General features: G+C 43.3%; 1 protein-coding gene across 1 annotated transcript in view; it reads right to left on the reverse strand.

Moving 5' to 3' along the window:
• Positions 1–23769, reverse strand: part of OSBP2 (oxysterol binding protein 2) — a 298677-nt gene that overhangs the window by 61409 nt on the left and 213499 nt on the right. The window contains exon 5 of the mRNA XM_063454168.1: positions 1136–1253. Coding sequence (XP_063310238.1) covers positions 1136–1253 — 118 coding nt within the window. The remainder of the gene's footprint in view (positions 1–1135; positions 1254–23769) is intronic.

The raw sequence follows: 23769 nt of genomic DNA on the forward strand, positions 1-23769 counted from the left end.
CCACTGGTTTAAATGCTTTAGAAACATTACAATTCTATAGTGCTGTACAGTCTCTAGTGATGGATAAACTCTGTCAACACATTTCATATAGGGCACTATACTGTGCCCCTGGCTCTCAGACGTCAAAGGGGGGATTTTTAACACACTAGGACAGACATCTCTCTCTTTCCCCAGTCAGCACAGCAGATAGTTGCAAACAGCTGGGATTTAAAAAAAACAAAACAGGCATTTAACAGTCTGATAGCAAAGATGTTATGGTTGGCATCAACTTACTGAACAATTCCAATCATCCAATGTGAAGAATTATCTGCGACTGTTGGGATACAATATGTATACCATAAACCGCTGCTAGAGAAGTGTTTATGGTAGTCGAAAATAACCCCAAATACCTCCTGGTCAGGGGTCTGTATTCTGCAACACTTGCCAATTTTAGCCCTTGATCACTGCACATAATGGTAATTCAACATGTATTTGTCTAGCTTTTACAGAACTGCAGCTCTCACGGTTCTCAGTCAGCTTCTGAGCAAGACAAAAGCTAGATGAGGATGATGGGATTTGCAGTTCAATGACGCCTAAAAAAGCCTACCTTTTGGTTACCCTCATATACAGCAATCAATATGGTGCTTTAATACATGAGACAGAGGCCTTTGGATCAGTCATAATCCGTCTGATAACTTTGCCTAATTGGGATGCTACACAGTACTAATATGCTTCAATATGGCTTACATTAAATGCTACCAGTAATGTTGGTAATATCATGTAAATGCAGAATAAAGTCAGTAGAAGCTGTTTTGTTTGGAAGAATTATATTCCTATCTTCAGTAAATCTCAAAGAAAGCAGCTAATTAGGAAAATGAGCATCTCTGTCAGTCCAATGTACTAGAACAAAAGAGCAGAGATACTCCTGGAGGGCGCTTCAATTACATAATTACAACAGCATACATAGAGATGAGAACAATGCAAAATGATACATACAGTGATCTGAATTAAAGTACATGTTTAACGTAAGATTCTAAATGGAGATTGTGGTACTAATAAATAACGTCTAATAAAACTATATGGGAGGTAGGTTCTCTATGTCACGCAGTGTAGGAGGAACACAGAGACCTATGTTATTCATAAGAGGTAAAGTTACCTGTGCTGTTTGGGGTCAGCTGTTACTGTAATAAAGGCTGGTGCGTCCTCCATGGCATCAAAGTACTCTGTCTCCTCATCTTCATCACTGGCTTCTCCTTTAGCAGCTTGAACACTCCCTGTGACCGAAAAAACACTAGTACTTCTTAATAAAGTCAGTGTGAGGACACAGCAAAATACAAGCAATACTTTAAATGGCGGCCGTCCCTTCCCTGAATGCACAATACTATGCTTTCTGTTCAGTATATTAAACAATTATTTATTTGTGAGGTGAGAAAAATAAAATAAAATGTATCAATTCACACTTCTTTATCCTGCAACTGGGCTCTCCATCTTGGCTCCTGTCAATCATTGATTTAAGCTCTGTCTCTCGTATTTGACAGTCAGCATACAGCGAATAGGAGAAATGAAAATATTTTGGTTTCTCTGTGTTTGCTATGCTTGTCATCGCTTTGTCTTGTCCTTAGTAGAATTACAAACATGTTAAGATAAATTAAAAAAAACAAACTGAGTATTTCATGAGAAAAAAAGGTTAACAAGTGTTTTAGGTAAGTTCCAATGCTTTATTCAATTATTTAAATTCCAGTGACAGTTCTTATTTAAAGGAAAACTATAGGGTTAAAAATACAAATATGTATTCCGGACACTATAAAATTTAACTATTGGGTTACCTGCTCCCCTCTGATGGCATGGGAAAGGTGTTTTTACTCACCTTTCTTTTTACTGATGCCATGCCGGTCTTGCTGCGGATGGCCCCACCTCCATGGCTGATATAATCAATCTTGATCTCAGTCAATTGGACACTTTCACATAGGAAAGTATTGAGAGGCTATTGCGCATGCATGACTAAACACTGGGCTTCACCAACCATCATCTCTTCATGATGCATTGACTCAATGTATCTCTATGGGGAACATTCAGAGTTTCCATGCAGTGTGTGGAGACACTAAACTGGACTAGGAAGCACCTCTATTGGCTGACTGAGTGACTGCCACTAGAAGTGTTTCTAGAAAGCCATGTAAACACTACCTTTTCCCTGAAAAGGCAACATTTACAGTGCTCAGCCTACAGGGACTTCCCATACACACTGGAGCCACAACATTAAGCTGTAGTGCAAGCATGTCAAACTTGCAGCCCGAATGCCACACGTGGCCCAAAATCTTTGCGGCCCAGCAAAGATATTTCTGACTAGTAGGGGGTCTGTCTGCTCCTGGTGCCATGCATTAGGTGGGGTGCAATAAGTATTGCGATGGTTGCGGCTGGACAGTGGAGGACCTGGAGGCTCACGGAGGTGCACAACTCCACGTCAGTTTTTGGCGTGACGTTGATATGCTCCGCTTTTACAGGGTTTCAAGGAGTAGCAGGAGGATGAGCTCTGGCACAGGATGCGGCCGGTGTCATTGGGAGTATACCAGAGGCTGGATTCCAGAGTCGGATACCGGTGGCAATGTGTGTGAAGTCTACTTGTTGGCTAATATTGTTTTCTTTCTTTTATTTATTTTTTAAACAGGGGAAGGGGCTTACTAAAGGGGAGGCTGGGATTATGTAAAAGGGGGCTTGGGTTACGTAGAGGGGGGCTGGGGTTTAGTAGAGGTGAGGGCTGGGGTTTAGTAAAAGGGGGTGCTGGGGTTTTAATAGAAGGTAGAGCTGGGGTTTAGTAGAGGGGTATGTGTGAGAAAAAAAGTGTGAGAAAATATGAAAAAGTATACAAGTAGCTGCACCAACCCTACAACATAAACAGCCAATCAGCGAATGATATCACAATATTCTGTCTTGTGCAGTTGCTGCTTTTATTTGTCACATACTGTATTTCCTGGCGCTTCATCTACTTATGAACCGTGAGGGTGATTGTGATGCCTGCTGCCAGCACAGTGTTTCATTTCAGGGATATGAGATAAATCTTCAAGACACTGAACATTAAGATTAATATAATATGGAAAAATAACCAGGCCTCATCCCACTTCCCAAAAACACTAGCAGTGGCAACATGTGTGGGCTTGGGTAAGAAAACTCAAAAACTCAGTCCTGATGAATAGATATTATTATTAAAACTTGAAAAGTGAGAATAATAGAATGGATGATGGGGCAACACATGGTCTTTGCTGCTAAAAATAGCTGTATATACCTTTAATCACATGGAAACTTTGAGCTTCGATATAACACTTCACGCGAGGGGATACGAGTTTAATCTAATGGAGCAGGTGTGAATGAACAAGATAGTCTACAAACCCCTTATGAAGGCCAATTCTACCTTGTTTCACTATGCAGAGTCTTATATCAGTCTTTCCATCTTATATGAATAGTGCCAAGCGAATGCTCAGTCTCCCAACACTGTCAGAACAATTGTGATCTCACAAGCTATGCAATACTAATACATAAACCATAGGTGACTGGAAACAAAATGGATTCATCAGTACTGAGCAAGACATTCAAAGGTGCAATAATTGGTTTGTTTATGTAAGCATACAGGAACACTGTCCTAGACAAAAGTTCAAACCTGTGGAGTTTGCCAATAAAGTCCATAAAACTGATCAAGTCACTGTTCCAATGTTATATAAGCAATACTGAATGTATGAAATTAAAGGAGCACTATAGGGTCAGGAACACAAATGTATATTTCTGACCCTATAGTGTTAAAACCACCATCTAGTCCCACTGGCCCCCTCTTGCCTCCCTAAATATAGTAACATCTTACTTGTATTCAAGCCTGAAGCTGCTGGTTGTGTCCCTGTTTGCCTCAGAACAGCAAGCTGCCTGTTGACATCATCAGAAGTGTTGTTATGAGCCAATCACAATGCTTCCCCATTGGATTGGCTGAGACTGTGAAGGAAGCAGATATGGGGTAGAGCCAGCACAATTCAAACCACAGCCCTGGCCAATCAGCATCTTCTCATAGTGGTGAATTGAATCAATGAATCTCTATGAGGAAAGTTCAGTGTCTGCATGCAGTGGGAGGAGATACTGAATGTTGTGATTCAAACTAGGCAAGACTGAGATAGGAAGTAGATATAGCAGCCATCTAAGAAGTAGCCAGTGAAGTTATCACTAGGCTGTAATGTAAACATTGCCTTTTCTCTGAAAAGACAATGTTTACAGCAAAAAGGCTGAAGTGAATGATTCTACTCACCAGAACAAATGCAATAAGCTGCAGTTGTTCTGGTGACTATAGTGTCCCTAGTTGCCACGGAATCTTTGGTCTGGTGAATTAATAATAAAGTTAGTTATAAAGTTATACAAAGAGCAAGACTGTAATATGTGTTGCAAGGTTTATATTAAAAATATAGAAATATGCTAAGACATCACATGTGAATCTTTGTGGCCTATATAATTAAAGTGGCACTGTCGACCCCATATTAAAAATGAGTATTTCATGAAGATAGTCAAGGGATAAATAGAGAAAAAGTAGGAACTACTTTGTCTCTGTATTTCTCCTCCACCTGACACTTCCTGACACAAGGCAAAGCCTATGTGTCAAGACCTGCAGCTGTCATCAGTGACGGTTGCACGGAATTGGCTGTGTCTATGAATGATCTCACGTAATCCACCATAGACTCTAATGCTGTACTTACAAGCATTAGTGTTGGCTCCTGGCAAAGAGGAGCAGTGCAACCAAGATGGCGGCGCGGAAAGGACATATTCAGGTAATCTCACCCTTACCTGCCCCCCGCAACCAACGGACCCCACACCGTGATGTCACTATCGGGAGACTTTGTGAAAACAGCAAAGTCTCTAAACGGTGACAGTGTCACTTTAATGACTTTAATCTGTCTGGTTGAGGTCTAATTAACACATTATAGAAGTTATTATTCCAGATGGGGATGATAAACCATGTTTTATAAAACTTTTATAAATGTTATTAATTAAACAAAGTCACTGAATCATAATCAATTTAATAGTACACACAAGTATCTCAGTTCAGACTGATTATTAATCAATGAAATTATAAGCACATTATTTTTCTTACAAATATTATTTGTATTATACTATTTCGGGCATCAGTCCCTCTGTCCTTCTTTTCTATCATAATGTCCTCGTTTCAAGGAGCCCCATATTCTTGGTGTGCCTTGAGTGTATAACAGACCTCCACAGCAATATTTCTCCCAGCAATGTTTCTTTAACCCCTTAAGGACACATGACGTGTGTGACACGTCATGATTCCCTTTTATTCCAGAAGTTTGGTCCTTAAGGGGTTAAAGTACAGTAAATATGTTTAGAAATCAGTCTGTGTATATAAGATACATTGTTATTGTTATAAATTACATTTTAGTTGCATAAATAGCTATTAGTAAATTACCTAAAATGTCTCAGAACAGCCTTGCCTATGGCCACACCCCTACTCACATACTAAAAAAACATATCCAAAAATCACCCAGATCAGTTCAGGGGTTCGGGAATTTCCTGGAAGTCCTTGTTTGACCGACCACATACGAGGCTCCTGCCTCTCAGTTCCATAAGTTCAGGGCTAGCAGTCTGTCTAGTTCGGTAGTTTAAAACCGAACAAACTACTGAACATAGTCAATATTCTGGAGCTTGTTCCCCTTGTTTGTGGGAACATTTCCACCGAACAGTGTCTTCCTAAGTGTTGTAGAACCAAACGCAGGTAATGCTGAAAGTCCAGCGGTGTTCGGGAGTTTGTGTCCGTTTTCAGTTCCATGAACTCGACAACCAAACAGCACTGCCTGCGTTTGTGTGAACAAGATGGCCGCCACCTCGTGGTCGTCCATAGGAAATGCAGCCACCCAGACGAACACCTTGAACACTGTGGTGGAAATTGCTACAAAGAAGCAATTAGGCTTAACAAGCTCTCGGGTGGTCTCGTGCGGCTGTTTGGTTCCCGAACCATGTAGTCCAAATACATGAACGGAGACTTTTACAGGGAATATTTCAGGGCCCATATTCTGTGGGCAGGAGGCTGGCAAGCAGGCTTCTCAAGGTGTTTGTGGCAAATTCAGGTGGAAAGGGGAGTTTGTCACAGATCTCATAGTTCATAATTGTGTTAATATATTTGCATGGTGCAATTAAATATCAGGATCCAACTAGTACATACCCAGGGGCAGATAGAATAAAGGAACAAGGAGGCATTGCAGAAAGGCAGTGTTTTACATTGCAAGGTAAAAATTACATGAACATAGCATCCAGGTCACTTATTTGAGATGGGGTGGTCAGACTGCCTATAGTGTCCCTTTAAAACAGCTCTGGCATGGGAAATTGATTTTGTTCTGTATTATTCCCCTCAAACCTATTTGTCTTCCTCCCCTCCCCCTGTAATTTTTTTTTATAATACAGGTCCTTCTTTCTTACCTTGAAAAAGCTCTTTGTTTTTGGTGCTGGATTTTCTTCCTATCTTGCACCATCTTCAGAAGCATGGTGGTGACATGTTGTCACCGCCTTCTTCTGCCACTCTTCACCCCTGATGTCACACCTTAAGCTCACCTTTTGTCAAGAGTTGTCAAGCATAGGAAAAAGTAGTCCCTACTTTGTCTTGTGCATTTTACAAAGAATTTGCCAATAAAGGAAGAAAAGAGGAAGAGAAAAATACGGGAGAAAGGAACATTTGGAGTGACATGGTTGCTTAAAATGGCCTATAAATTAGATAAAAAAGGAGGTACATGCAGAAGACACAGACACTGATGTAAGGCACAAACAAAAAGACAAAACAAACGGAAAGGTGTGACATTCCCTTTTGTAAGAGATCCTCTAGAGAGCTGCTGGGTAAAAAGTCAAGGTGATCACTCAGTCCTGACAGAAAGGCACAAACTCAAAAAACAAAGGCAGACGCAGTTGCGTCCCCTGATCCATTCCATTGACTTTTCAACCTAGCTCTTGTGGTGGATAAATTAGAAGTCTGAGACTCCTACCAAGTTGAGACAATCCTAGCCCTTTATATTGAACTATTTTTTTGAGGAATACTTTAGTTAGTAGGACATCTGAGAGGCATTTGCAACAAATTTATGCCAGAAGGATTCCCAATGTGGTGTTCCCAGAAATGGTGCTTATAGAGACACCTAAATACTGTCAAAGTGTCAATAAAAAAAAGGGGGGGCATCTCACATCAATGGACAAAAGTAAGAAAAAAAAACATACAAAAGCTAACCAATAAATCTTAAAACAAGATTGTAAGAATATTCACATGTAGCAAAATGCCTCTAATAATAAACCACAAATAGTAACTGTATGCAACATATTCATCCTCGGAGGGGCGGGGCCGGGCCGCCAAGCCGCATGGAAGCAAAGCACCAGGGCTCCTCGCCCGAGCCCCGGAAAAAGGCGACAAACTCCCTTGCAGACTACTCCAAAACCGGATTACTCACCGCATTAACACTGGGAATTTCCCGAGCTTCTATTCGGTACCAGACCGGGGCCAGAAACATACTGGGAGCACCGGAGCTGTTAAGCCCGGCCTATACACCATCTACAGGCACGGACAGCCGCTGAGTATGAACCGGCAACTGATCACCCGACCAGATACACAAGCACACCAGCTCCACGGGTCCTGATGGGGGACCATATTGGCGAGAGACGCGGCCCCGCTCCGCCCCCCCCCCCCCCCCCGGCCGGTGGGGGCGAACCCGGTCCCATGGAGGCGCCATACTCCGAGGCGGGAAGCGCCGCCCGGAGACAATGCTGCTCTCCTGTACAGGCACAGGCTGCCTAGATGTGGCCCGCCTGGAAATGACACCCGAAATCGGAAGACTTGCTCACACAGCCAACCTCCACTGCCTCTCCCTGAAAGGATCGCCTGCCTTGCCTTGAGAAGCTCTCATATTGATCCGGCACCCGCAGGACAGGTGGGGCGCTGGGGGAGATGCACGCAAGTGGTGGGGCCCTATGGGACGCTGCTGCGATGCCCGGGAGATGTGCTGGCCTGAGGTGGCGGCTCTGGGACTACGCCATGCCGGGGACGAGGAGCCGTTGCCCCTGGGTTTTGAGGGGGGCCTGGAGGCAGCTGTCCCCAGCGCTGTGAGCCCTGGGGGTCTGGGACACTGCGACCTCCGGCAGACCGGTAGCTGAGAGGACAGTCGTCACATGCCCTGAGAGGCCGGTGTTGGGTGAGACAAGCGTCGGCCTTCGCCCCGCTGAGCTGGGACTCTGGTGGCGAGGTGGGGGTGCAGGAGCCGACTGACACGCAGACCCTAGGTGGGGGGGCCCTGTGGACTGGTGGGTCTCCGAGTGCCCGCCGCGCTATTGAGCTCTCGGCTGGTAATATGGCGGGGCCTGGAGAGATGCTGGCTGATGGCTGGCGCCCCCGCGGGCCTCCCGCGGCAGCGGCTACGGGTGGTTCCCCTGCACGTGTGTGTCTTACCTACGGCCCCCCTGTAACCAGTGGACTTGATCAAAAAGCAAAGAAGAAAAGGAAAGGGAAAGAGGAAGGAAACCATTAGGAATTCCATATATAGCATGTTTTTTTCGTGTTTTTTTTTAAAATTATTTTTATTTATTTTATTCTGTTTTTATTTTATTTATTTCTTTTTATTTTATTTTATTTTATTTGTTTACATATCTATGCATTCCTCTATACTTATCGCATATTCCGCATAATTGGATGTTCTTCTTCGGTTTGACATAGATGTTATACTTGTTAAAAATTCAATGACTGAACTTATGCATAATCTCCGCAAGATACCTATATGGATGCATGTATAGACCTGTAACCAAAAACCAGAGGCCCCAATCTGAAAGAATAGCTCAAATCTAGCAAACTATTATTATTATTTTTTCTTTCCTTTAATTTTTGCGTTCCCTTCCAGTCTCTTTACATAATACGGTGTAACTATGCGTCCACTATGCACCACTATACTGGGCGCTGCCACACAACAGACAGCGATGACTCCTCATTGCCTCCTGACAGCAGCCCAGTATGGTGCGTTAGTCAAGTACACGCTACCTATGCTGTAATACCTGCATGAGCTAAAGTTTTAGCATTTTTAATCAGGAGCCCAATTATTTATACAGGCGCTTTTACTATAAGGATGCATAGGTGCAATTATCCAGACGCGCAGCACCACACTTTAGTTTTTCCCGGCATTCAGTCTGTCAATCCGCAACGCACATATCCGCTCCCTTTACATGTTGCGCCCATCTTGTGTACATGAGAGGTCACGCAAGCCTCAGCGAAGGCACCCAAGGGCTTCTCACGTTGACCTGCCCGATACATGTAGTGCATTCCACACTGCATAAAATTAGCAATAACATCACTAGACAAGGTGCATCGCAGGTCAGCGGCTCAGAATTTATAAGCATGGAACATACAGATGACTGATATTGTGTGGTACAACTGTATTTAGCCTCTGCGCAGGCACATATGCAACTATTATTTTCCTTCACTTAAGTGCTCACTAAGAATTGACCTGGACTATTGATTGCTTTACTTAAGGTAGGCCTGTTAGTGCCATAATATACATACCTCAGTCAAGACTTAGTCGATAATCATTCTTTTTTTTTTTTTATTCACCTTTTTTTTTAATTTTTTTTTTTATAAAAAATATTTTTATATATTTTTTTTCTTTTCATTTTTTTTTTTCTTTCATGATGTGAAATCCCACACCAACTACCTTGCCCGAGAAATGAGCCAGATAAATGTTATCAATTGCCTTTATACTGCTATAACTGTTGGAACACAGCACTTAAATGCTGCTTTCTATGTTTGATTTAAGTTCAGATTTATAAATACCTGTAAAGTTTATGCACGTTTAATATACATTAGGACATGATAACTGAGCATTATTCGCTTCTGATATAATGTAAAGTGATAATTGGCCTCTGCGCAGGCCCATGTACATTACTAATCCTTCTGAATAATATGCCTCTGCGCAGGCAACATTGCACTCAACTTCACCCTTGAGAGGTTTTTGCCGTTATTTTGTGAGCACAATAAAAACCATTTAAAACAAACAAAAAAAAAAACATATTCATCCTCACCTTGCGGTATCTGCGCTCGGCCGCTGCGTCTCCACGCCAAATAATAGCCCCATGTCCGCCCACGGTGAAGACAATGTCAGCGTGCGTGTGACGTAATGCGGGAAACGCGTGCGCACGTTCTGGATCAAAAGATCAGATTTCGGCCAATAAGATTTGTAAAAGGCTTATTTAAACGCATTTTTACTTCTACTCATTGCCCTGTCATGGTTTCCCTTAGTGGTTGTCCGAGAGTGTGTTCCTGAGCGTTTATTTCTGGTTATTGACTTTGGCTTCGTTTTGACTTCCCTGTATTCTGGTATCCCTGACTTTTGGCTTTCCCTCATCGTTGTGTCCCATTCTGTGTCCCCGACCTCGGCAAGTATTCTGACTATTCTCTGGTACGTTAAGTCCGGCCCTTCTAAGGCCTGGTAAGACGTTACCTTTTAGTCCTAGATGTGGTACAGTTCTACATGCTGGATCAACTAGTAATCCTGACACTAATTGCACAAAATTGCTAATAATTTTAACCCCTTAAGGACCAAACTTCTGGAGTAAAAGGGAATCATGACATGTCACACATGTCATGTGTCCTTAAGGGGTTAAAGGACCACTATAGTGCCAGGAAAACAAACTAGTTTTCTTGGCACTATAGTTTTAATAGGTCCCCCTCACCCTCATGGCCCCCCTCTTGCCGGGCTGAAGGGGGAGGAAGGGGTTAAACACTTACCTTTCTCCAGCGCCGGGCTCCCTAGGCGCTGGAGACTCGCCTCCCTCTTCCGCCGAATGCGCATGTGCGTCAAGAGCTGTGCGCGCATTCAGTCAGTCCATAGGAAAGCATTCTCAATGGACGCTGGCAACTTCTGAAAATCACAGTGAGACAGCTACTAGAGGCTGGATTAATCCATATGTAAACATAGCAGTTTCTCTGAAACTGCTATGTTTACAGCAGGCAGGGTTAACCCTAGATGTAACTGGCACCCAGATCACTTCATTGAGCTGAAGTGAACAGAAAACAGAATCAGTAAAAATCAGTAAACAGAAAAACAGCTTCCCACTGAACACCTCCCAAGTAGTGTTACGTCTGAACAAGCCAAGAAATACAATATGTGTGGGATTCAGCTGATGAATCTAAAATCAAATGAAATAAAACATAGCATAATACAGTTTTAGAAATGTAATATTTACTACTATAGATTGCACTCACAGGTATGAAAGTACCTGGGGGTGAACCTGGTGCCCATGGCGGTCCCCGTGATCTGTAAAATGCAACTGTTCTCAGTCTCAGGATTTTGAATTCCAGTCAAAACATATTAAGAACAAATTGATAAAGAAGGGATACAACAAAAAACAAAAATAGTTTGGGAAAAATAGATCAAGGTTATAAGAAAGACGGAAAGGAGTGAGTTGCTAATGGATAAACCAAGAATAAAGGACTCTAATGAATCTTTTAAATATGCATTCATGACACAATACAATGTGAACCATCAACGCATTAAAAAAAGTCTACAAAAATACTGGCAGGTGTTACTTGAAGACCCAATATTGGGAAGCTCTCTACCAATACGTCCTACTCTAATATGTAGAAAAAAAATCAGACTTTAAAAAATGTACTTGCCCCAAGTTATGCTTTAAAATGTAACATGAACAGAGAGAGACATATTAGGGATTTAGGGGATGGAACAGTTGCAAAGCCTGTACAACGGTTAATTCTGTGAGAACTAAAACTTTCACTAGTTTTGTTACTGGAGAGTCTTTTTTCATCAAGACCGAGATTTGATGCCGCACGGACTTTGTGGTTTACTTACTGCAGTGTCCATGCGGCAAACAATATGTCGGCTGTACCAAAAGGAATCTTAAAATCCGGGTTTTGGAGCATATAAATAATATTTAAAAAGGCCTTTATCACATTCAGTCCCCGTACACTGTAACTCATGTCCCCTCTTCTCCTTTAAAAACTTTAAAATCATTGGAATTGAGAGGGTTTTACCTCAGTGGAGAGGTGAAAATAGGGTCCAGAGATTATCTCAAAGAGAGATGTTTTGGATCCATAAGTTGTGTACTTTAGAACCACGGGGACTGAATGTCGATATAGATTTAGTTTGCTTCTTGTGAATAATAGACGTAGATGTTATTGATATGATCGGCTATTGTTTTATTTATTCACTTAACAGTGAAAAATACCTTTTTAGTGATCTGTACTCTGGGATCTCTCTCTTTAACCCCCCTTATGTCATTTTGAATTTATTTATTTTTCTTTTATTTTTATTTTTTAAAACAAGTGAAACGCAAATTGGAGCGCACCGAAGTGGATGTCATTTGTCACTTCCGGTTTTGTCACTTCCGGTTTCGTCGCTCTCAAACTACTGATCAGCTGGAAGTATAACTACAATTATATTTGAATGAACAACAGATGAAGAGGATTCAGGAACCACCAATGGAAAGATAAATCAGGAACACACCCACTGGAACCACCAATGAACTGAAGGGACTAGCCCTATTTAAGGGGACTGATGGGAGGGTGGAATTATGCTGCTGTTTTGTTTGGGAGCATTATCTACTCACTGTGTTTTACTGTATACTGGTCCCTGAGGAAGTCCCCTGGTGGACGAAACACGTAAGACCAATAAACCTCCTTTTTACCTATCTACCAGTCAGAGTCCTGAAAGGTTCCTGATACCGGCTGATACTTGATCCTAAGAGGGAGATACTAGCCCCCCAAAACATCAGGGGAGGCACCAATAGAGCGCATATACTTTCAATATCCTGTGAGTGCAATCTATAGCAGGAAATATTACATTTCTAAAACTGTATTATGCTATGTTTTATTTCATTTGGTTTTAGAGTCATTAGCTAAATCCAACACATATTGTATTTCTTAGTGGTCCTTTAATGTTGGTTTATTTTTTTTGAATGCACTTATTTTTTACGAATTCAAATAATTTGTGAAGTGATATATACATACTTTTTGATATATATGTATATATACATTTTAAGTGCACCTTAGGAGATTGGCATTTTTTTTTAAATAAATATTTGCACAAAAACATGAAGGTTAAAATTGTACTTTATAAGATTGACACTTATATTTATATAAAATTACATCGCATTGGAATAATTCCCTAAGCGCTCCACCATAATTACTTACAAATGAATCTACTCCGTAAGCAAAAAGTCTTGATTTAATGTTGTTGGATAAGCTTTTAAAATCATTTAATATTTTTGGCTAAACTTTTAACCCTGTAAATTTTTTATTTTTTTATGTATTAATACAATTGTATATGTTATATCTTTTTGGATACTTTAATATATTGAAAAAGTAATTTTAAATAACGCATCCAAAATATTAAATCTTTTGGAAAGCTTATCCAACAATATTAATTCAATATAGATAGAGAAAAAGATAGAGAAAAAGAAAACAGTGGGGTGCGTGTATCCATACTATATACAATATATTTAATAGTTATACATATTAGTGAACTACGGAGATACACACTGATCAACCACAACATTAAAACCACTGACAGGTGGAGTGAATAACACTGATTATATTGGCACAAAGGCAAGGCAGCAAGTGAACAGACAGTTCTTCAATGTCATGTGTTGGAAGAAGGTACATGGGCAAGTAAAAAGATCTTAGTGACTTTGACAAAGGCCAAATATCGATGACTAGACAATTAGGTCAGAACATCTACATAATGGAAGTATTGTGGGGTGTTCCAGGTATGTTGTTAGTACCTATCAAAAATGGTGCAAGGAAGGACAACCGGTAAATGGCGTCAGGGTCTTCGGCACCCAAGGCTCATTGATGCATGTGGGAATGGAAGGCTGGCCTGTCTGTTACGATAATACAGAAGAGCCACTATAGCTCAAATTGCTGAAAAACTCAATGTAGGCCATGATAGAAAGGTGTCAGAACGCACAGTACATCGCAGTTTGCTTTGTATGGTGCTGCGTAGTCGCAGATGACACCAGAGCACTGGAAGAGCCTTATCTGGTCTGGTAAATCACATTTTCTTTTAGGTGGATGGCCAGGTGTGTGTGCATCGTTTATTAGGGGATGAGATAGCAGCAGGAAGCACTATGAGAAGCAGGCAGGCTGGCAGAGGCAGTGTTATGCTCTGGGTAATGTTCTGCTGGGAAACTTTGGGTCTTGGCATTCATGTGGATGCTACTTTGACACATATCACCTACTTAGAGATTGTTGCAGATCACGTTCCTCCCTTCATGGCAATGGTGTTCCCTGATGGTAGTGGCCTCTTTCAAAAGGATAATGCATCCTGCCACACTGCACAAATTGTTCAGGAATTATTTGAGGAACATGAAAAAGAGTTCAAGGTATTGCCTTGGCCTTTAAATTGCGCAGAACTCAATCCTATTGAGCATCTGTAGGATGTGCTGAAACAACAAATTCAATCCATGGAGGCCCCACATCACAATTTGCTGGGCTTAAAGGATCTGCGGCTAATTTCTTGGTGCCAGATACCAAAGGGCACGTTCAGAGGCCTTGTGGAGTTCATACCTCGATGCATCAGAGCTGTTTTGGCAGCATGAATTTTAGTCAGGTGGTTTTAATATTGTGGCTGATTAGTGTATAGTGGCATAACATCACATTCACAGTCAAGGCGATCACCAGGCAGTGTTCTTCTAACATCAGGGGAAATGCTTGTTTATTAATTACTTGAATGTCAGCCCACCATTAATAGAAACCATCTTTAGGACTCATACAACCTCCTGAAGGTAATTGCAACACGGGTCTTCAAACCTAGCTGCAAGGCCACATCGAGACAGATTGGAACTCAGCGTGAACACACCAACACATATATAAATCAAAGGGGGAAGGAGAGTTTTAATTTACTGGTGTGTGGATCTGCAGTCATGCTTTACTGTGCTTTACTCATGTTTGCTACTTTGAAGATTAAAAAGAGCATGAGCTAGCCACTGCCTTTAATCTTACTGAAGGAGAGCTAATGTTAAAAACTATTTTATATCAGCACTGACCTTTTGGGAAGAAAAAACGATGCAATATGACATCCTGGTCATGAGACATTTCAAATATCATCCAACAGCCACAATCAGAAAAGAAAAGAACCCTCAAACTGTCTATGTTATTAAAACAATTCAATACACAATCAAATAAGGTAGAAAGAAAGATATAATAAATCCTAGATTTAGCAACTTTGATAAAATATAACTCCTGTTACCATTACCAGTAGTTGGTTAACAGGATACATTTACTAAAAGCCAGAAGGACAATATCCAGTTAAAATAGCCAAATTATGTCAGGAATGACAATTCTCGTGTTTACTAAAGCTTATTCTGGTTGGAATTTTGCCAACCAGGTTGCTTTTTTTTTTTTTTTTTTAATTCTATATTTTTGTTGCGCATTTGCTTAACATAGTCGCTTGAGATGCCACAACAGCTGTCTCAGGCTTTAAACCATAAAACATGAAAAAACATTTGGCATTGAAATACTATGCACAATTTTAAATTAGGAAATTAAGTTCTTACGTTACAACATTCTATTTAGAATTATCGCTAGATCGCCATAGTCTCCTGTTTGGAGGAAGAAGTTGTACATGTGTAGTATACTCTGTACGTCCATTGTGTGTGTAGGGTTCTAAATATCAATCCCTCGTCCCATGTGAGTGGTTCCAAATGGTAGCGATGGTGATAAAGAATTTTGCCCCACTCCTTGTTAGTGTGGCTCTGTTTAGAGGCCCCAGGTTCTAGCTTGCTTGGTGTAGGCGTAAGTAACTCTATTCCTGGGTTGCCCTATGTGTTTCATTGATACTCGTGCGGTGTCAAGTGGTTAGTGGCCCCTAACCAGGGAGGCCGCGGGGGGCAGAATATTCCTGTGGCCTATTGTTGGCCCGAACATGAGAGTGGTTTACCGTGTAGTGTGCTACTCGTGTGTGGCTATAGCGGTGTGCGGGATTTTTGCCAGTACGTTGGCCTTTAATCCTGGGAGAAATAGTGTGCCTTACAGTGGTGCCTAGGTGCAAAGCAATAAACAATTAATAGGAAAAACAAATTCAAAACCAAGTGAAAAACAAATTATAACGGCAAAGGCTTCATTGGTGAAGTGCGCCTATGGGTTGGAAAGCAGTCAGTGGTGTCAGGTGGCTGCCTCAGGGGTTCCTCTTCCCCTCGGTACAAAAGGGACAGTCCTGGTGGGGTCCCACATATGGGAGCTGGCGGGCTCTTCTGTGTGGTCAGATCCTTGTGGGAGTCCCAGTGCCCTGAGGAAAGAGTCAACCTCCTGAGTGGAGTTGAGGTGTAGAGTGGTGCCGTTGTGGTCCACCGATCGTGTTTTTGGTGCTGTCCAGCGGTATATCAGCTTGGCGTCTTGGAGGCGGCGGGTCATAGGGCGCAGGGTTCTTCTCCATTGGAGTGTGGATCGTGTGCAGGTCCTGATAAAAGGTAAGATTTGCGGTTTCAAAGTCCAATGGTGTTTTGCCTTTTAGGGCAGCGAAGATGGCATTTCTGTCTGTTTGGGTATGGCACCGTACGATCACATCTTTGGTTGCTTGGTGGGGTGCCTGTGGAGTTTTCCGGATACGGAATATCCCTGCTATAGTTAATTTTTTGGCCTGTGCGTGTGGCAATATGGTGGCGACCAGGCGTCTAAAGTAGTGTGGCAGCTCCGCCTGACTTATTTCATCAGGGATACCCCTAATTTTCACGTTGTTCTTACGGCTTCTCTCTTCTGCTGCATCCAGCTTGTTGGTCAGGTTTGTGTGTGAGGCTTTTAAGTGGGACACTGTTTCTTTTAGGCTCCTCACTTCGTTTTGGACGTCTATGATGTCCTCTTCAGTGGTCTTCACTCGGTCTGTGACCGCCTAGACCTCAGTTTTCATTAAAGCCATGTCTGCCGCGGACATTTGTTTTAGCTCCATTAGGAGGTTTTTAATGTCTAATTTTGTGGCTGGTGTGAGTGCATCAGGGTCAGCTTGTGCACCTTGGGATGGCTGATGGTCTAAGGTGTCCCCCATGGCGAGCTCTGAGCACGTGGAGCTTGTGTCTGGGTCGGGTGTGGCCGCCATTTTCGGGGCTGCGGTGCGCTGGAGCATGGTGCTAATGTCCTGTGTGTCTTTGCACGCACCTGTTGCTATCCGCTGGGATTTTCGTCCCATGTTTGCCAGGTCGGTGGCTGTGTGCTCCGTGGGCGGTATGGCTGTGGAGAAGACCGCGTTGTGGAGCGCCGCTTCGAAGGCCCTGTAGTCTGGGTAGGCCTTGGATGTGCGGCGTGCTTTCCGTCCCGTCTGGCGGTATAAAAAGGGGGGCATCGATCAGGTGAGTGCTTTGCCCCTCTGCCCTGGCTGTCGGGCGGTAGGGTTGTAAGGGCTGTAAAAGGTATGTTTTGTCGATATTTAGTCGCGTTGTTGCCGGAGCTCGCTGAACATGCGACCGCTCCGTTCCAAGGTTAAGCTCCGCCCCCTACCAGGTTGCTTTTTCATACACTTTAAAATTCCAGGAATAAAGAAAAAATTATTCTATTCTATTCTTCCCACTACAACCAAAGAATACAATCGAAGATCTAGAATAAAGTGCAATGCCCATACCATGTAATAGTTACGCTTAAAATACAAATGAAATGACTCAGCCCCGATGGATGTTGACTCACAATTCTGTTGCCTTCACACCTAAACTCCTATATAGGCATAACAGTAAAATGCAATCCTCAAGTGAAGCCCCCGGACCACTAGCAAATACTACTCCAGTCCCCACTGTGCATGCTGGTAGTATGGGATCCACAGAGTTCTATAATTATAAAGTCCGACATGGCTCAGATTTACCAATTGTGGTAATTGTTCAATCCTATGCGTTTTGTGAGTCTGTGTTCACTTCTTCAGGGAGTTGAATGATTACCGATTACCATCCTTTTATGTGCTCAAATTTAACTCAATTGATCCTTCCCTACAAATTGACATGAAATCCATCCACATGTACACAAATCATTGTGTTTCTTGCTGATATATGAAACAACACTATACTTTGTTTCCAAATATTCAAATTGCAACTTTTTTCAAGCCGTAACTTTTCATACATTAAAGGGACACTATAGTCACCAGAACAACTACAGCTTATTGTATTTGTTCTGTTCAGTATAATCAGTCCCTTTAGGCTTTTTGCTGTAAACACAAGCTTTTCAGAGAAAATGCAGTGTTTACATTACAGCCTAGGGATAACTCCCACTGGCCACTCCACAGATGGCTACTAGAGGTGATTCTTGGGGCAGTGCTGCACAGTGTCTACACCCTCTGCATGCAGACACTGCACTTTCCTCATAGAGATGCATTGAATCAATGCATATCTATGAGGAGATGCTAAATTGGCCAGGGCTGTGTCCGACTTGTGCTGACTCTGCCCCTGATCTGCCTCCTTGACAGTCTCAGCCAATCCTGTGTGAAAGCATTGTGACTGGCTCACATAATCACTTCTGATTATGTCAGAGGCACAGTCAGCAGCAGACTTGAATACAAGTAAGATTTTACTATATTTAGGAAGGCAAGGGTGGGCCAGAGGGTGATAGATGGTGGTTTTAACACTATACGGTCAGGAATACATGTTTGTGTTCCTGCCCCTATAGTGTTCCTTTAAACTAAAAAAAAGTCTAATCTTCTAAGAAATGGTTTTATATACTACATTTTATATACATTTTCCCCCAACAACCATTCAGAACAAATTTTAAAAAATGTCCAATCTCTTAAAAATAGAAAACATTTCATTATTTAAAAATTACGAACTAATATACCCAATTATACTAAATATTTCCTTAAAGGGTCACTATAGGCATCAAAACAGTTTTAGCTTAATCAAGCAGTTTTTGTGTATAGATCATGCCCCTGCAGCCTTACTGCTTAATTCTCTACCATTTAGTAGTTAAATCACTTTTGTTTATGGTTATGCAGCCCTAGTAACACCTCTGCTGGCTGTTACTCACACAGCCTGCATATTTTTTCAATCAGATGTTAACTTGCTTTTAGAAGTTTTAACCCCTGCTCTGCAATTTGAACTTTAATCACACGCAGGAGGCTCATAATAAAGAAAGTTTAAACATCAGATGACTCTTTACAGGAAGTGTTTGGGAAGGATGTGCAAGTCACATTCCAGGGGAGGTGTGACTAGGGCTACACAAACAAAGTGATTTAAGCAGAATTGAGTATTTTATATCTGGTATAGGTGAGAGTAAGTGTGAAATGTCCCTGTGATAGGACTCCAAATATTGGACCGAGATTGTTTAAATTTTTATTTTTTTTTTTAAATGTCCACATAGGCCAAATTGTTACTGATAAGCAAGTTAATAACTGATACAATAGGCCGTCCTGGGGGATTGGAGATACTCTCATGTACCTTAAGCAGGTGTTAAAACATAGGAACGGGGGGAGGCGGAGCCTGCGAGCCTAACCGAACAGACGCCATACGCCAAGGCTCCTGCATAAACTACCACAATCCACAGATTATCCCAAAATCAAAAGCCCATCCACCCCTGAAACCTACCTAGCTGGCCTCCCTAAGCCAGGACGCATCGATAGATGCCCTTCTTTCAACCAGCGAAACAACTTAAACGGCGGCGCAGGCCTGCGGCCTACCTCGTGCCTGCAATCCTAGGACTCGAGGCTTTCCTCACCGCAGCAGGACTCTCAGCCTCACCACCTCAAGCACCACCGCCGCAGCGGGAGCACATACCTGCAATGAGACGCCGATCCCACAGGCCAACTGCTGCAGCAGACTGCAGGGACATTGGGGACATGCTCCGGAAACCTGCACAGCCCAAACAGCCTCCCGGGTGGGACCCAGGTACAGATACCCCAGCCTACGAGGTAATGGAGACTGACTCACACCAACAGACCGGCCTGCTAAAGTCCCTATAATCGCAAGACGGGTCAGCCCCCACTACCAGACACGACCTAAAACTCACGCTGGTCGACATACAGAAATTGTGGGCGGCAGACCTCACACTCCTTAGGACAGACATCCAAGCAATCACAGACAGGGTAAGGGCCTTAGAAGACGACATTATAGACATCCAGACAGACATCCTGGCTTTTAAAGAAACAGTACAACAAATACAAGCAGACCAGTCCTCACTGTCCCTACAACTAATGGCCCTGGAGGACAAGCAAAGGCGAAACCATATAAAGATCCATGGTATCCCAGCTGAAATTAAAATGGAGGAATTCCCTCACTACACACGGCGAATGCTGGCAACCATCCTGCCACAACCGACAACCAAAAAAGTCACCACAGATGGGGTATACTGCCTAAACAATTCAACTGACACCGCACGAGACATCATACTCCGATGCGTGTCTACACATGACAAAATACAAATCATGACGGCACTGAGAGGCAAGATACCCCTGACCTTCGAAGAAGCCTCCTTGACCTTCTAACATGACCTCACGAAAAATATGCTACTCTGGCGCAAGTCACTAGGGCCTATCACCACACAACTGAGAGCTGCGGACATTCCCTACAGATGGGGAGCCCCTGGAATCCTGACAGCGACCCACAAGGGAACCACACATGTAGAGGGGGCACCAGCATTTCTCAAAGCACTTGGACTGACCCACCGAAACGCAGAGCCATCCGCGGCAACCCCCAGAGCAACATGGGATCCGGACCGCACTACTCCATTTGTCCCAAGGGCAGGAGGTTTCAGGATTCTCAACCCGTAACCCTGTAAGAGGACTATACTGCACACCAAGAACGGGAGAAAAATGGGCACCCACTCACGGGTCAAGAAGACAACCCCATATCCCCGCTGTTAATGTTATTATTGTTTTTGCTGTTCCACACACTCTCTTAGCGCAGTCACACCACACACCTTGGACAAGGGCGCACTAACAGATACTCAGAGACACTACCCGCACCACTCCTCCCCTCTCCCCCCGCCCCTCCTGCAGCCCTCTAGGTTAAGGGCACCACAAATCAAGGGCTACAACATCTCCCCTCACAATGGGCCGAATGGAACCCGTATGGCGATCCCAAGCTCTATAGACCAACTACACAACCCAAACCCAAAGGCAGGGAACTCCCCCAACAGACAACGGTTTCCCTCCCTCGCAGTGCTGGGAGCAACGACACCCGAGCACCCACAACACACGCACCCTGCCCTCCTGGTGGCATATTGGCATAGACCCACCTATCTACACCCAGCTAGCCGGGGCCTCTCACCTCATGAGACATAGCACACGCTCACGGGACCACCAACATACACACTGAAGCCTAAGGGTTTAACACTCCGTCACTACTTTCCACTCACGTTTAACTATACCAAATTATTCTCCCAACCACAACCTAACCAACTAAGAGGTCAACTGAACACACACACCGCAGCCCAACAAATACGAAGAGACGCATATAACACAACAGAGAGGGCTGCTTAAGGTCGCATATACACATCTCGTTCCTGCAACATAAAAAAAAACAAAAAAAACGGTGTAATAACTGCAAAATTCCATGCATATGATCTATACGTTTTCCAACCTGCATGCAAAAGTTGTTATGGCTTTGCAAGCCTGTTTATACTACCATGCACAGGAAAAATAAAGAATAAAAAACAAAAACAAACAAACAAAAAAAAAACCATAGGAACAGGGGCGGAGCCAAGCATGTAATTGGAGTTCCGTACAAAGCACACATTCTGGACCCTCTAAAGCGGCCCAAATTACTGGCAAAAGGTACCAAACTGACCCATCAGCTCCAATTGATACAATGGTCCAGAAAACCAAAAAGGTCAAGCCCGATAAACCTCAGCAGAGCAACACTATCAGAGACCTATAGCGGCACGCCCACAACAACATGGGGACAACCATGGCCGACTACGCCGACGACTGCTCGCATATATCAGACTACCGTACAAGCAGGGCTGAAATACACCATCCACCTGTCTTGTCAGCCTCTCTCCAAACTCACCCACAAACTAAAGCTTCTCCTAGCCGGCTTCAGCTCACCATACAAGCTGACATAGCCCTGATCCGCGGAGACCTGCAAGGCTTCATAAGCCGACTCCCGCCGAAACACACAAGACACATCGCAGCTGCAAAAAAAAATACAAGACCTGCAACAGCAGAGCCACATAATGGACCAGCGGTTTGCAAACCTGGAAGATCAGAGATGAAGCCTGAACTTCAAGATCAGGGGCTTCGGTGAGGAGATATCAGAGGCACCGGTACCGCATTTCATCTGGCGCCTGCTGTCAGCTCTCTTGCCCCCTAAACAGGCCAAACAAATGGCCCTGGGTGGGATGTTTCGCTTCCCAATGATCTGCTGAAGTCCCGGCTGCGGCACCGAGATACCTCCTGGTGCGCTTCATGAGCCATAAGGACAGATCAGCGGTCCTTCAAGCGATGAGAACCCAAACGCCATACGTGTTTGGGAATATGCAGCTCTCCTTCTACGCGGATTTATCGGGGATAACCCTGGACTGGCACCGCTCAACAAAGCCCTTCACGGCTCTCCTCCGCCTGCACAAAATAAAATAAAAATGGAGACAACCTCGGGTGCTATTAATCCACCATGGTGACACATCATTTAAGATCCAAGATATGCAGGGTGCCACAAATCTCCTATCAACACTGGGCTTGCAACAGATCTCTCACCTCTCGTTCCCCTAAGGACTGGAGCAAGAACAGCCATAGCGGCCATGACCTGAAGAAGCCTGGGACTAACACCTAACTCCTAACAGCCCTCTTGTTACACGGGCATGCCATCCAAAGCTTTCGGGACTTCTCCCTCCCTGATGTTTATGTTCGCAAGTACAATGTCTAATTACACTGCAGAATTGATCCCCCTCCCCTCCGGGGTTAAGGGGCAACATCACACACAGGAGCATGCTGTCTAAAGGCCCACACAGTAGAGCAAGCGCTCCCCATACAATCCAGTCGGACAAACGGACCATAACACTCTTATTTTACCATAAGCAAAATCAGCCTATTTGCCTTAGTAACGCTAGACTCTTAGGCCACAAGGTCACACCCCTAAGCACACTAGGCTTACGAATACACGCTGCCTCCCACTACCCAAAACAAAATTCCCTCAGCTTCTGGTCCAATATCACTCTACGCCAAAAAGCCTGTCTATCTTGTTCTACCATATGTGTTTGTTGTTATGCATAAGTTGGTTTTTTTCTGTAACATTTTACTGAGACCATGACTTGAGTCAAAAATAAAGAATTTACATAAAAACAAAACAAAAAAACCCTTAGGAACAGTGGGGTTGTTCACATACAGAGAGACATCATAATGTCCCCAGCTGCCCACACCCTGTGGTCATCGGTGAAGCCTGCTAATAAAAACAAGGGGAGGGCTCCCATACAGCTCCTTTTAATAGGCTGCAAGTGGGAACTCTATTTATATTACTACGGGGGAATTAGGGTCCTCACCAATCCAATCCATGGCAGTAGGGTCTCAAACTACACAAGAGGGGCACACATTTCCATATTTGCACATCCTTTCTTGAATGAAGTCTCAATGCACATAAGACCAAACATCCAGCGTGAGGATGGCACTGTGTTATTCTCCACTATCCAGACTCTACAAAGTTGCCAATATTTGAAAATATGTCCAGTCAAGTAGCAATTTCGCGAATAGGAGCCAGTATCAACAACACTGAAAAAAAAAAAAAAACAACAACGAAAGATCTACTGCGATGACTAGTCAAGCTTAATGTAACACAGTTAGCAATAAGAGGTAAGGGATTAACTTTTTCTCACTTTCATTAGTAGATTAC

Source organism: Pelobates fuscus, chromosome 5 (genome assembly GCF_036172605.1).
Source record: "Pelobates fuscus isolate aPelFus1 chromosome 5, aPelFus1.pri, whole genome shotgun sequence".
Taxonomy (NCBI): domain Eukaryota; kingdom Metazoa; phylum Chordata; class Amphibia; order Anura; family Pelobatidae; genus Pelobates; species Pelobates fuscus.